The sequence below is a fragment of the Gigantopelta aegis genome, chromosome 6 (assembly GCF_016097555.1).
Source record: "Gigantopelta aegis isolate Gae_Host chromosome 6, Gae_host_genome, whole genome shotgun sequence".
Taxonomy (NCBI): Eukaryota; Metazoa; Mollusca; class Gastropoda; order Neomphalida; family Peltospiridae; genus Gigantopelta; species Gigantopelta aegis.
Genome location: NC_054704.1, coordinates 12,454,316 through 12,470,425, shown reverse-complemented (window position 1 = coordinate 12,470,425; position 16,110 = coordinate 12,454,316). Strand labels below are relative to the sequence as shown.

Sequence of the window (16,110 nt, the reverse complement as noted above, 5' to 3'; positions counted from 1 at the left end):
ATTGTCCATTATCAAACATACCTGAATATCTTTCAGATCAAACTTTCCTGTAGTAATAGCTTGACAAACAAACTTTTCTACTTCAACACTGTAAAAAGAAGGGAGAAAAAACTGTATATTCCACAACTTGATATAAAAATGTTTTTGAATACCATCATACCTTTGAAATTATAATATAAGGGTAAGCAAATCAAAATGCAATCATGGCTTTAATAATTTGAAAATAAATAACACCCTATGAACTAATTTGTAAAACAGGATGTATTTATTTAGTATATGATCTGAAGACAAATTTAATTCCCTAACAGTGATTATTCTAGTTTAAAGACGACCATATTGTAAACCAGTACAAATTAGTAGCAGTTTGTTCAGTTCTGATTTTTACCTTTTGTTTAACTGTTCAACGTTTGTTTCTTTTTCAGATTTCATATCTTCATCTTCGTCCTCCTCAAGTTGAACTTTATCAAACAAGCTGCCAGCTCCCTCACTTCTCACAATTTCTGGACCCCTCACTACATGTAAATATTCAGAAAAACAGCTTTTACAATAAACTAAATACATGTGTATATCTATTTTTAAGGTAGTTAAAAATTGCTAAATAAAATATTTATAATTAATTTCATTTTAGTGTAAATAGTTTTAATAAAACATGCTAAAAGATATTCAAAGCAGAAATATTTTAACTTTAAACAGACATTCCATTAACTACATGTATGCATACTGGTACTAATAATTAGTATTAAAGATGCTTATGGACAAAAATGCCAACATTGTTAAGTTTTGACAAGAGAAATTTTGAAAAATGTACTTCTCAGAAATTATTCCAAATTATGTTCATTTAGTTGTGTATACACTGAAGGTCCTTTATCAAACATTGTGAGATACCAAGTATATATACCAACAACAATTATGGTTATTTTAGTGAACCGGTTATTTTTTAGAGCAAAATATGTTACTTTTAATAAAATGTCCATTGTTTGGTAATGTATGATCACAGGTTCAGTTTTCCAATATATTTAGCAAGAATATGATATTTTAATCACATTTGACGTTTTTACATTGGGATATTCAACAAGTTGAATAAAATAATGTTATTATTATTCATAATTGTTTGTGTTTTGTTTTTGGTTGTTTTCAAGTTTATATTTTCATCTCATCTGCAGACACTTTTTCAAAGAATTGGTTGCGTAACGTATTTTGTTTATTACTGTACCTTAAAAACAATTACATACATGTGTTTGCTAGAATTTAAAAACTCACAGCAAAATAAACATAGTATCAAAAGCTACTTTTACACATATTTAATAAGGTATACATGTTTGGTTCTAACATTATAGAAATAAAGATCATATTTTATTTCATAAATATCAACATTGTCTTGGCGAAATCAGGTTCTGGGTGTTTACACACGTACTAAAACTGATCTAGTGATCAATTGTTTCTCATGCAGCCTCATTGATGTGTCCTTGTTATAAAACAAAAGTATATAAAACAAATACAGATGTAGAAAGTAAGGTATTTTGTTTCCAATTGTAAATTAATTCTCAAAATAATTTCAATAAATTTACGTGATAATTACAATAATAATATTTAAATAGCAACTATTAACAAAAGGTAATTTTTAAAATGTTTATTGTTATTCAATTTGACTTGTTCCAGTCGATTTAAATGTGGCATTTATGAATAAATTGAATTTTTGGGACCGAAACAAAGAAAATTGCACTCATCTGCTTTTGGAATGTCTGTGAATACTGGCATAGATTGGTACCATTGCTATGTTCCTTTTAACGGCCTTCTTCTCATTATTTAAGTGATTTTTACAAATAGTAACGCTTTTTGCATAACAGATTTTGGTGTAACAGATTCTGTGCACACAACTATATTCTCACATAACTCAGATAATTGTTTACAGACCGCACTCTATTTTGCATTGGTTTGGAGATGACCGCCTAGCAGTTATATTTATAACAAACATCTGCATTTGTCTTTCTATTCTATAAATAGGTCAAAATAGCGTAACATATTTTGTTTTCTAAAAATCAATTCCTGGGTTTGAAATTTGCTTAGATCATACCGAATGTTTTTGAATATACTTGGCAAAATTTAATAATATTGCATTTAAACATGCATAGTGCAGGGTTAATAAATATTTTAAAGGTGATTAATAAATTAAGTCCTGGCAACATGCAGAAAATACTTTTATTTTTAAATTCATTTATTGTTGAAGACAAATGTAAATAGCCAAAGCAAAGCAGGTATACCACGCTTCAATTTAGTGCAGTCAAAGTTGATATATTGTGTCACGTGTAGGAGTAACACATCAAAATTTGAACATTTTGTTGGCGACATCAAAAAATGACATTTGACGGGTCAGAACTTCGAAAATATTTATTGTACCTATGATAACAACAGATCTTCTGAATTGTCTGTAATTTTTCTGTAAAATCACCGTGAAAAAATAAATCATTATGTCAATGCATTCGAGAGAAATGCTGTCGAATCATATTTTTTTTAAAGTTAACAATGTCGGCGTTTTTGCCCTTATATTAAAAATAATTTATCCAAACGGTTTTCCTATAATGCTAAATCAACCAAAAGAAAACATGGTAGATACTTTCTTTGAACTAATAATTTGGAAAACACCTTGAAAAAGTACAAAAACAATAAAAAATATCCCAAAAATACATCGTTATATATTCTTATGCTTCATTACTATTTAGACCTATTAATGTCACAGCATTACTGAAAGAAATTGCAGTGAGAATATGAAAGTGGAAGTGTGGACACAACAAATAGAACATGAAAAGCAGTAGCACTACTACTATAACACAACAAAAACAGACACATTGTTAACATATTTTGGACGCTATGTTTAAAACACCTTCATAATTAATTCAAATAAAGAATAAAATAAGTCAAACATCAAATATATTAAACTTGTTTCAGGTTTGTAAAAGAATGGATAGCACAAGTAAATTCTTTTGTTTCAGCGTATGATAATTTGTTGCATATCTTACATTAAAAATGGCATCTATTATTCTAGCTGGGTTACTCTGTTTAAACACAGTTCTTAATAGATGTGCTTGAACACCCTGAATAGAAAAGCCTGTAACATTCTCCATAATGGATTAGTTGTATCTTAGACAATAGTTAATTTTTTTTTTTCTCTCCCTTATTTTAACCAGGCATTTTAACATGTTTACAATCTGAGTGTACGTCTAATCTGCACTCTCTTGGAATGATTCTGGAATCTAGACTAACCATGAGCTTAAGTTGAGACTCTAAACAGCTTAAGAGCAACATCCAGTTCAATATATCAAAATATCAATCCAACAGGCAAAATACAGTCATACTTTGTTACTGTGATATTGAGAGGACTGACTTAAGACTTGGTGGAAATAATTTAACGTACAAGTTCAGTGCAAGCTGTTGTAGTGCACGTCTGTCTTGTGGCGCAAGTTCTGGCAGAGAAGACAAGAGGAAAGTTGTGGAGGGAATAAAGCGGGGAATAAAGCCGGTTCGCACAATTAAACCCAGCAAGTGAAAGGGAACATAAGCAGCCTGATCCGAGGACCAGACGAGCAGAATTTGGAATAAAATAAAATGGTGTGCAGAATTTCCTTGAGATGATTTGGCTCAGAATTTGGAATGTTTCGGTCAAATGTAAATGTCGCACTGCGGTAGATGTTATTAGTTAGCTGATCTGATTGGTTCGATCTTAGTAATGTATAAACCCTTAAAAGAGCTTTTGAATTTGGCCTATAAAGGCTCAGTTGATGTTAAAATATCAGTCATTTAACATAAGCATAACAGAGGCAGGAGAAAAATACGTCATAGAACAATGTCATGAAATATCCTTGATTCTCAAGATCAAGATAACAAAGTTTGACTGTGTGTAACAGATTCTAACCAAAATACTCCTCTGGTAAGTCAGGCTTAGGAAGTAAGACTGGTTTCGGAAACAGAATGGCAGGTTTCTTGGCCTGAACAGTTACAATCTGCACATCTTTTTCCGGCGAACTCTCGTCTGTGATGTTTGTTTGCATAGTTTGTTCTTGGTCCGCCATCAAATACTTCAAAGGCACTACATATGCAGACTCTGTCTGAACGTCATTACTTTCATCCATGGCTTGGTCCTTCTGTGTTTTGTCTGGTTTCTCAGTTAGTTGATTCACATCTGTCATATTCTGATGTAATTCTGGCTTTTCTGGATCTTTGCTATCTTCATTCATTTCTTCTAAATGGATCTGATTTAGTTCCGATACATCAGACTCATTAATGTCTTCAGATTCAGTAAAGAACGTATCTTCACAACATTCTGCTATCATTTCAGGTTTATGATTAGCTATAAATTGTTTTGCTTCACTAATCACAAATGTTCCTTTCAGTATCTGTGAATCTACAGGAAGTGCTGCATTTGAAGATACATCCATGGTGGCAACTAAAGCAAGGAAGCAAATAAACACAAATGGACTACAGGATAATGAAGGAGAAACAAATTCAGTATAAAAACAGTTTGGTAGGCAGGAAAAACATAGCAGAGGAGTGAATGAAATGACAGATCAAACCACACAAAGAGGAAATATATTACTACCACACAAGTGACATAAATACACCACTAACAAAACCTTTTTTTTTTTAAAAGACGGAAAAAAAGAGACAGTGCTCATATTACATGCCACTGAAAGTATTGCTGCAAAGTTACAAGAATGCAAAAAATAAGCAGTGTTCATGTGATACTAAATTAAATTTACGAAAATAAACTTCAATTATAATTATAGTAATTTAAATATTCTTGCTATTTTCAAGTTTAGAATGACACTTCACACATAAATACTGAAACACAATGTATACATGTCTGCATTTTATTTATAACCAAATGTTATTTATTTATTAATAAAACAAGCATTATGAGAGTACTGCTAAAGCAATACATGTCCCCTACCGAACTAATGTTTTTCTTATCTCCTAAATTCAAGTGCCATACTTCTGTGAAAAGTGGGAAAATCACCATAAAAGTCAAACTTGATCTGTAACAGTACATGATAAAGCTATACACAAAAATTTCAGATGAATATCTCAAGGTTTTGTGAAAAAAAAACCCATCTGGAAAACTATATGTGGGACAGACAGATCGACAGACAGATCGACAGGCAGACAGATAGACGGACGGACAGACAGAAGGACGATGATGAAACCTATAGTCCCCTCCGGTTAGACCGGTAGGGGACTAATAATAATACACATTTTATGTTTAAATCAAACCATGTTTTCTAAAATCAAGTTTATAAAATAAAATAATAACAATAGCTTATACATTATTCAGGAAAATGCAATCCACTTCTAAGTGATAAGTCTATGTGCATCTGATAACTTCTAAAACACACATTTCTGTGTATGTTTGCATGCAAAACAGAGGCATGAGACCTACCTTCCATCTTTGTATCATCTGTTTTTGACTTGTCATCTGTTTTTGACTTGTCTTCTGTTTTTGATACATCTTCAGTCTGGTCTGCCCCTTTAATTACAATGGTTCCCTTACTGACAGGTGTTTTGGAGATAGTGATCGTCTCCCCTACCCCTGGAACAGAACCAGCAGGAATAGGGGTTGGGGATTTTTTATCTTCATTAGATCCACCTGTAAATGAAGTGTATTTTTTGTATTTTTTGTTCACTAATTGTAATCACACTAGTACCATAAACATTTTACATTCTTTAGTTTACATTCTTGTTTATGCAATAAAAATTCTATAACTTTTAAAAGTAAACTTGATATATTTTAATCCAAATTTACTTTACTTTACTTTTTAACTTTATTAACATGCCTATAATCCAAGAGGTTCAGGCACGTCCATCCCTGCCCAGTCTTTGGCATAGCCAGGGACCGGGTGTCGGACAGAATCCAACTAGTGTCACCATTAAACTGATTTTCATTCTATACTTTATTTGTGACACAAAATCATGATTATTCAGTTTAAAATTATATATTAATTAATTATTTAAACATACGTATCCACAGGTACAACTAGGACTTATAGTTCATGAGAAATGAGTCCATTACAAAACTTAATGTAGATCTGTATGAAAAAGGTGAAGTAACATTCATATTTTACATTCCAACTGTTTCGGTAAAACACAACATTATCTCTGGAAAACAACTGAGTTGGGGCAGTTTAAAGAAAAAAGAACTGATTTAACTTAGTGAGTGATCGTTTAAACCAATCACAATTTAGTTATAAACAATGAAGTATAGATGTTGTACAATACGTTTTCATGTTATACTTCTTATAATTAAAAAATGTTTTGCGTCCATACACTTTACAGCAATCTGATTGTTCTAGAGATGCTTACCTTTTTTCGTTCATATCTCTATGAACTGGAAAAAAATTAAGCCACGCCTACTACCCCCCCCCCCCCCCCCCCACTGACTTGCACTACTTTTGTGCAACAAGCCGGATTATTCAGGCAACCATATTTAGATATTTTGAAGAAAACACACGTGAAAGCTACAAAAGCAATAAAAAAATGTATACAATAAATTAATGGAAAATGCTATGGCAGAGTAGACATGTAGATCTATACGCATCGATTTAAAACAAAACAAAAAAACCTTCACTAATCATGAAATGAGACTTTGTCGGTGGCCAAAGAAATCATGTAGGAAACTTCACGCCTGTAACTTACTTGTAAGCGATGTTCTACAGCTGTTGGCTAAAATTAAACGGGTCCACCAACAGCATAAATGATAGCCACGTTCCCTTTATTCACTTTCATAAAATATAAACTAAACACGAATAGGACCATTCCTTCCAATTTAACTAACTGATCCGTAAAAATGCACAGCAGCTAGAGGAAATGACGTCACAAAACATCACCTGATTCAAATAATAGTGAATGAACGTTTGCATTCTTACGCGACATAAGTATCAATGAACTTTACACAAACAATACTACAGGCGTATTTAAAGCTAAACAAAATAAATTCAGTTATGTATTGTTAAAGTATGCATATAAATTTAATTTTAAGATTTGACCGCAATTATTTTTTGGTTCATGCAAGTATGAAACGAAAAAACGATGTGCACACTTTTTTATAACAATACGCGGAGTCATACATAATTTTTTCGGTTCATACTTGCATGAACCAAAAAATAATTGCGGTCAATTCTTAAATAATGAAGTACAGACATGTACCTGAAACATTGGTATCCATGTTGACAGTTTCCTCACAGATAGGCAGACCTTCAAGAACATTGAGAACTGTTCCACCAGGTTTCCCCCACTGGTTCCGTGGAGTCGCTCCCCCTTTAATAACCTGGTCTCTTGCACTGGTTACTGAAAATTAATCAAACTAAATTTAAAAAAGGAATAAATTTGTTTTTAAATAAATAATATGTATACATATACATATATTGCACCTACTTAAAAGGTGATATTTGTCAAATAGTGTCAAAGAAATGATTATCACGGTGGACTCTCGCCGTTTGTATGTTTTTATTTTGAATCATGAATGGAAAAACATCAAAACATGAAGAAAAGAAAAAATCGTTTGATCACATTACAAAGAAAACAAAAAATCCAATTGTGTACATTTAGCCCAATGGAATAAATAAATAAAAATTAATATAAGTTATGAATTTTAACCATATATGTATATAAAGTAAGAGTATTCAGTAATTTCAATTCAATTTATTGTACAAAACACTCAAGGAGCAGGTATGACACCATTCGGGCTTTTGACAGCTTGATATTGCTAGCACATGTTTAAATAAACGATTACTAACGACGTCGCTGATTGGATGACCAATCACCTGATCTCTAGTAGCTCAAGTAGCAACCGGTGCTCATAACAACAACAAAAAAAGGTTGAAACCATTTATAATTTTCAAGACCTTTATAATTATTAGATACACTACATTGAACAATCCATAATAAATACATTTACAGATTATTTCAGTACATTTTATGTTATTTTAAAGCAGTGTTCATCTTACAGGGCTCTGCACACAGGTGTTAATTGCAACCAAACTTCCATTGAAACAGGACAATGATTGTAACCAGTTGCAAACTCTGGGTCCTTTATTTTAATTGTCATTTGAAGTGTAATGCCTTGATAGCTTTCTCACCAAGAATGGTCTTATTGTTAACGACTGTTTAATCTTGTGACTAACTTGGCAGCTTTGAACGAATGTCTAGCCTAGTGGAGTGGGTCATGCAAGTGACCGCTTTTTATTAAATTTGGGACCGGTTCAAGTCCTGAGAATCAAAATGTATATCAGTTTATTGATGTAGACAAATAAACATGTGCAGATGCACAGCCAAAAAGTAAGATTTTTTCCAATAATAAAAACGGACATATGCTTCAGACCGACAAGAATGACAGAAGTGGGACTGGTAAACATACGTTTTTAAAATAATAATACTGGTCTCAGAGATTGAGATTGGCTTCCAGACCGGGGAAAAAAGGGCTTTTCTTCACCCATGGTTCTGATCCCCTGCTTTACTGACCTTCCATCTGTGAAGCAATTGCTTTCAAGAGTAGTTCAGCCAGGTTCTGACACCCTGCTGTACTTACCTTCCATCTGTGAAGCTGTTGCTGTCAAGAGTAGTTCAGCCAGGTTCTGACACCCTGCTGTACTTACCTTCCATCTGTGAAGCTGTTGCTGTCAAGAGTAGTTCAGCCAGGTTCTGACACCCTGCTTTACTTACCTTCCATCTGTGAAGCTGTTGCTGTCAAGAGTAGTTCAGCCAGGTTCTGACACCCTGCTGTACTTACCTTCCATCTGTGAAGCTGTTGCTGTCAAGAGTAGTTCAGCCAGGTTCTGACACCCTGCTGTACTTACCTTCCATCTGTGAAGCAATTGCTGTCAAGAGTAGTTCAGCCAGGTTCTGACACCCTGCTTTACTTACCTTCCATCTGTGAAGCTGTTGCTGTCAAGAGTAGTTCAGCCAGGTTCTGACACCCTGCTTTACTTACCTTCCATCTGTGAAGCAGTTCTGACACCCTGCTGTACTTACCTTCCATCTGTGAAGCAGTTGCTTCCAAGAGTAGTTCTGCCAGGTTCTGACACCCTGCTGTACTTACCTTCCATCTGTGAAGCTGTTGCTGTCAAGAGTAGTTCAGCCAGGTTCTGACACCCTGCTTTACTTACCTTCCATCTGTGAAGCAGTTGCTTCCAAGAGTAGTTCCGCCAGGTTCTGACACCCTGCTGTACTTACCTTCCATCTGTGAAGCAGTTCTGACACCCTGCTGTACTTACCTTCCATCTGTGAAGCAGTTGCTTCCAAGAGTAGTTCCGCCAGGTTCCGACTCCCTGCTGTTCTTACCTTCCATCTGTGAAGCAGTTGCTTCCAAGGGTAGTTCAGCTAGGTTCTGACCCCCTTCTTTACTTACCTTCCATCTGTGAAGCAGTTGCTTCCAAGGGTAGTTCCGCCAGGTTCTGACTCCCTGCTGTACTTACCTTCCATCTGTGAAGCAGTTGCTTCCAAGGGTAGTTCAGCCAGGTTCTGACCTCCAGCTTCACCCCACTTGGGTCTGGCAGACACTGGTGTTTCGTCCTCATCTTCATCAGTCAGTGCCAAGGGACTTGCTGGAGACCCCCACTTGCCTCTAGCACCGGGGGGCTGTTCAAGGGAAAGAGAGAAACAGTTTGATTTAATCACACAAGAAAACTCTTCAATCTGCAGTTTAATAAATGTGCTGCTTGTCTAAACTGTGTGAGAAAACCCCCACTGTTGTCACATATGCTATTCCTTTCAATTAACAATTGTCTGTTGCATCAGACTGCTAACAAGGAAGGAAAGAAGAAGCAATGTGAATTCATGCAAAAACATTAAATTTTGTTCTGTTTAATGATACCACTAGAGCACACTGATTTATTCATCATCAATGACAACAGAATATTGCTTAATCAGCCACTAAAAGTATGAAAAATCTGCGAATTGTCTTGTGTATGTGAGAAGAAACCAAGAGGTCAGACAGGTTTCTCTTATATGCACGTTTACTTGAACAGGAAATCAAATTTCGGTCTGATGGAAAAAACTCAGTGGCTCAATTGTGTGAAACTGATATGTTGCTGATATTACATATTACAAAGCATTTTGTTTACAGTAACTTGAACACATGACATAATCATAACAAAATGAAACTTAATTTAGTTATAACTGTTACAGTGTATCACAAACTATATATATACTCTTCAAAAAAAGTAGCGGAACTCTAATAAGAATTTACAATTGCCAAAATTGTAAGGTATATTAGCTGTGGGGAATGGTTATATGATAATAGTGAATTAATTGGGCAAACATTACAACTGGTAGATCAGTATTATAGTCAGAAGTCAGAAGTGAAATTTGAAACAATTTCAAACAATAAAAATTACTAAAAACAAAACAATAACAACTGTATGATCAACAGATATAATGTTCCACAGTGATTAACCGACCTTCCTGAAAATTGTCAACATCGAGAATGACACCCCACACACGTACGGGGCAACTGCGTGATGCACATGCAAACTGTGGAATGTGTTTCGGTGTGTTGATAAACAGACCTGAACCTTCTTTACTAGGATGTAGTCAAAACGTATGTTCAGTCTAATAGTTGATAGTAACATTAATATTATAAGTAGGTTCCCCTACTTTTTTTGAAGAGTATATATATATATATATGGGATAGTGTGAGAATTTAACTTCTTCTATTTCCTGCACACACACACATGCATACAAAAGTGGTTTTCACATTCAATTTTTAAAAAACAAGTTTTCAAATACTGATAACCATGGATGTTAGAAATGAAGAAAAACAATCTATAGAAAAACCTACTTTTTCATTTAACTTTTTCAGAATTTCATTCTTCTTTTGTTGCAATGGACTTCTGCAAAATAAAAACCAGAAACATTAATAAGAAGTGAGTGCACTGAGAAAATATCACTCATTGTTGTAGCATATCATGTTACTGGGTACACAATTCTTTGTAACTAGTGACTATGACCATGTCGGCACTGACTATAATCAACTATATATAGAAAAGAATGTCGCATAGGTTAATAATTTTGCATTAAGTGGCTGTCTTTTTAGTGTTGAACGTTTTATAAAAGGTTATTTCAGTACAATCCTTTAGTGATTTTTATCAACAGAATGAATTAAATTTAATAAGGTGTCAAAATTTCAATTGTCTTGCCAATATGTTTTCAGTCAGTAAATCTAATTTTCTATTGCAAAGACCAATTGTGAATTATTCAATCATCTAGGTTAAAACTCAGCATACTTTTCACTTAAATTAAGGACAGCATTCACAAACCATTTGACTGGTTCCCAATGTGGTTATTTGGTTTAAAGTAAAGCAAATAACCTAGGCTAGTGAGCATTTCATGCTCTATATTGACATGTTGAAACTGATTTCTCATTGTTTGTAATGTAACTGATTTCTCATTGTTTGTAATGTAACCGATTTCTCATTGTTTGTAATGTAATTGTGAATTCTCATTGTTTGTAATGTAACTGATTTCTCATTGTTTGTAATGTAACTGATTTCTCATTGTTTGTAATGTAACTATGAATTCTCATTGTTTGTAATGTAACTGATTTCTCATTGTTTGTAATGTAACTGATTTCTCATTGTTTGTAATGAAACTGATTTCTCATTGTTTGTAATGTAACTGTGAATTCTGCAATCTAACTGGTTTCTCACTGCATGAAACATAACTGTATTTTCTCACTACATGTAATAGATGTGATTTTTCAATACATGTAATGTAACTGTGATTTTTCACTGTATGTAATACACTACAGTTGTCACACAGTTTCAAACTGGATGTAATATTTCAAATAAACATGACATGCTCAGGCTGTGCTGGGATCAATGTTTATAAAAACAACAACAACAACAAAAAACACATGAAATAAACTTGTTACTTTTCTTCTTTTCCTCCTCCGGCTCCGATGGCGTGTAATGCTCCTGTGATGGGCACAGCGGGTGCAGGCTTCATGACAACCTGTCGAGGTGTCTCTGGTCTGAAACAGTGACCAAACAATTACCAGTCTTTGCCATGAGCAAAATCAAGGCAAGCTGGAAATCAATCTCTTTAAATTATGCCAGGCAAGCAATCACATGAAGTTTCAAATTGCAAGGTGATCAATTTGCTGCTCTTTTAAAACTTTCCAGGCAGGTGTGGAGGGGAGCAACAGTGATTATTTGCCTTTCCTGGCGAAGATTGATTATCATTAGTAATACACTGACAATCTTAATGGCAACACGTATGTATGTGCCTGTTTTTGTGTATACATACATATAGTACATAGGGAAACACATTTGCATGTATGTTTGTTGCATGCATTCATGCATTAAAAGAACAGATTTTTTCTGTTAAAGACATTGAAAAGGGGGTTAATAGGCCTACTAATGTATCAAACAGAAGGCACTTTATTTTGCAAAAAATACATAATTATGTAAATAAAGTATTTGTTAGTGAAGCTTTACAGCATGTATACATCAAAGATGTATTGTACATGGAATAAGCAAAGTGCATTCTTCATCTTTAGGGTCAGAATATAGCTCAGCAGTAGAAAAGTTAACGTTTGTTTTCTTGAACATCACTAACAGAGCACTTATTACTCAATCATCGGCTATTGGATGTCAGTTTCTAATTCTCACATATAATCTTTATGTAGTCTTTAGAGGAAACTCACTACATATTTCCTTTTGCAGCAAAGGATATTTTATATACACTTTCTCACAGAAAGGACAGCACATACCATGGCCTTTGATATGCCAGTCATGGAGCACTCGTGTGATTCAGTTGCTTGAGGTATGAATCAAAGGATCGATCGCTCTTGATGGAGGGGGCGAGATTTAGCTCAGTCGGTTGAGCACTCGCCTGAGGTATTTGCAATGCAGGATCAAACCACCTCAGTGGATGCATTCATATGACTGGGGTTTTTTCTCATTCCGACCAGTGCACCACCACTGGTCAAAGGCCGTGGTATGTGCTTTCCTGTCTGTGGGAAAGTACATATAAAAGATCTCCTGCTGCTAATGGAAAAATGTAGCGGGTTTCCTATCTAAGACTCTATGTCAGTTACCAAATGTTTGACATCCAATTAATTAACTAATGTGCTCAAGACTTGATGTTTCTCATCCCAATGACTGGCACATGAAAGACTATGGGGAAGTGCATATAAATGATCTCTTACTGAGGCGTTATTAAACATGTATTCCTTTCCTTTCTTTGTATTTATACAAATATAACATGAACTGAGTTATGAAATACACAATAAAAATGGCTGACATGCACCTTGATTGTGCCTGCTTCTGTTGCTTGGCTTCTGCTTCCCTCTGTTTCATCTGAAAACACAAAATAAGCATTAAGAAAACTATAATTATATCAATACTCCTAATGGTGAGATGCTTTAAGATTTTAAGTTTTATCAAGTTATGACATACTGGATCCTTACATTTGACCATACACAGATGCTTCAGGTCTGAATGTAAAAATACATATTTAAACCACAATATATTTTTTTGAAAATCTAATTCATTTTTATTCATGCTTATATTCAGCTAAATTTCAAGTAAGTCCATTGCTGTCCTTTGCATGAATTTGGCTGCATGGATGGTCTGTCAGGTTAATGAGTTAAGACCTGCTTTTATCACAAATTCTACTAGCACAAAGATTTGTATATGGACATCCCACAGACAGGTTAGCATAGACTAGGGTTTTTAATATATCAGTTGTGGATCAAAAGTTAATATTCCATGACCATTATCAACCCAAGTACTTATCAAGTCTAAAGTTGCTTAATTGCCTTCAGAAGTGTCTCAATGTGAAGAAATAATTGGTAACATGTTTAAGATAAGACGTAAGACACTTATTTAGCTTTCTTTCTATCCATACATTTTCCCATTGCATTTTAGAACTTACAAAATAAATGGCAAGAAGTATAACACAGTGTTCTCTCTTCATTATGCCTTTCAGAGCATTAAAAAACCCCACAATAGTCAACACGTTTGCAACAAGACATGACAGCACTTCTTACATATTGTTCTCTCGCTTTCATTCTGTCAATTATCTCCTTCTTCTCTTTTTCCAGCTGATCTTTCTTTTTCTGAGCCCATTCATCAGCCTGTTGCTGTGGTAACAAATACAATTCTAATAATTTAAATCTAGCTACCAGTATATACCAACAGCATAAATATTAAAAATATTTCATTTAATACTAACATATATTGTGTGGATGCATTAAACACATAAAAGTGAAAAGATCATGACATACTGACAACGTGTCAAGCAAAATGTGAGATTCTTGAAAAGAATACAATGAAGTTAAAACAAAACAACAAAATCCCATGCTCTTTACAACAATACCCCATCTTCTGAAGACAGACAGACACTGTATGTAAGTCTGAATTCAAACTTACATTGTGTACAGACTTCATCAAATGCAGCATGTACATACAGTTATAATGCTAACTCCTAGATTAGTCTTCAGTTGACACTTAAACCAGAAATTGCCTATTCACATTCTGCCCATGTTATATCAGTTTATCTGTATGTAGCTGTTGTTAAAATGTGGGTTATTATTTCTGAGGAAAAATTTGTGTAATGTATATATTTAGTCGTTCATTATTCTTATCATTAGCTTTATTATTGCTGGGTCACCAGACTGTATTTATATGTATATAATATTAATAATTATATGTATACATCAATGTAAGCATGTTAATACCACATTTTGTATTGTATTTTATTACATACCTATTCAAACTTACTATAGTGATAAAGACATTTTGAAACCGTGTGATAAATTTATTTTGTATCGCACATATTTGGGATATAAACCAGAACTTTTAAACGGGGGATTCCCTTTTTCTTTTTACTGCAGTTAGTGCCTTTATTTACTGACGTCATAGATGATTTGCAAATTACGTCACATCGTATTTGAAACATTACACAAGGCTGCCGCAGAGTAAGATTCTTAACGTTAAGTAAATCCATGATAGGAGTTCTGATCATAGATGAACAAAGTGTTGTTATGACGTTAAATTAAAAACCAATTTTTGTAAAACATAAAAGAAGGTATGTAGTAAATACGGAACTTCACATACGTTGTTTTTGCTTCCTATTTATTGCACTTGTTTATTTTGCAGTCTTGTGGTATATATTCTTGCACAAAATAAACTTGTGCAATAAATAGGAAGTGAAAACAACGTGTGTGAAGTTCTGTATATGTACTGTACATGTACCTATACAAAAAAATAGGATGGGATTACAGAGTTACAGATCAGGGAATTGGGGAGTGGAGAGTTCATTTAAGCACCAATGGTATAGAACAATCACATCTAGTCTCGATAAAGTAGACAAAACACTGTGTAAACTGGGAGTGTATGTACATACCATACACTTAAGATTTGCTTGCATTTAAGGCTATTAAAGTTAAGTTTTTTTTTTTTCAATTAATATTTTTTTATTAAAAAAACTTTCAAATGCACAATATAACACATTAAATTTTACATAAATAAAATTTTGTTTGTAAATTGTTTATTAAATAATATGATTTTACAATGAATGAAAGTGCATTTTCTAATCATTCCTATTTTTTTCAATTCTTATTTTTGTTGAGGTTATAAATAGTGAGTATGATTCAATTTGTTTATAGCATCTTATAAGTTCTACGCATGAAATAACATTTGGTGGTCAGAAATAAATTCAAATTAATATAACCAATATTTGCATTATCCTCAAAAAGAGTAAAGAAAAATATATCAATTCTGTCAAGTATCAGGATACTACATTTTGATTTTAATTCATCAAGAAAACAATACCAAATAGGTCAAACATAATAACATTCCCAAATATATGATAATCATTTCTTTAGTTTCACAACAAAATGTACATAATTTTGTTTTCAATTAATTTGCTGTTGGTAAAATATATTAGATTTAATGATTTTATATTGAAATGATTGCAATTTTGTTATTTTAAAAGGCATTAGATAAATGTTTTCCCAAAATTGATAACTGATTTGTTTTCCCAGTTTTTGTAGATTGATCATTTATTTTATTAAACAATAGCTTTAACTTTTAAGTGAACAGGGATTACATGGACATA

At 33.4% G+C, this 16,110-nt stretch overlaps 1 protein-coding gene across 1 annotated transcript in view; it reads right to left on the bottom strand.

The window, feature by feature from the left end:
• Positions 1–16,110, bottom strand: part of LOC121374376 (serine/threonine-protein kinase Nek1-like) — a 53,391-nt gene that overhangs the window by 13,080 nt on the left and 24,201 nt on the right. Inside the window, exons 26-35 of the mRNA XM_041501477.1 lie at positions 14,039–14,131; positions 13,297–13,346; positions 11,918–12,016; positions 10,826–10,877; positions 9,462–9,624; positions 7,195–7,335; positions 5,432–5,638; positions 3,911–4,441; positions 386–512; positions 22–88 (exon numbers count right to left, since the gene is read on the bottom strand). Coding sequence (XP_041357411.1) covers positions 22–88; positions 386–512; positions 3,911–4,441; positions 5,432–5,638; positions 7,195–7,335; positions 9,462–9,624; positions 10,826–10,877; positions 11,918–12,016; positions 13,297–13,346; positions 14,039–14,131 — 1,530 coding nt within the window. The remainder of the gene's footprint in view (positions 1–21; positions 89–385; positions 513–3,910; positions 4,442–5,431; positions 5,639–7,194; positions 7,336–9,461; positions 9,625–10,825; positions 10,878–11,917; positions 12,017–13,296; positions 13,347–14,038; positions 14,132–16,110) is intronic.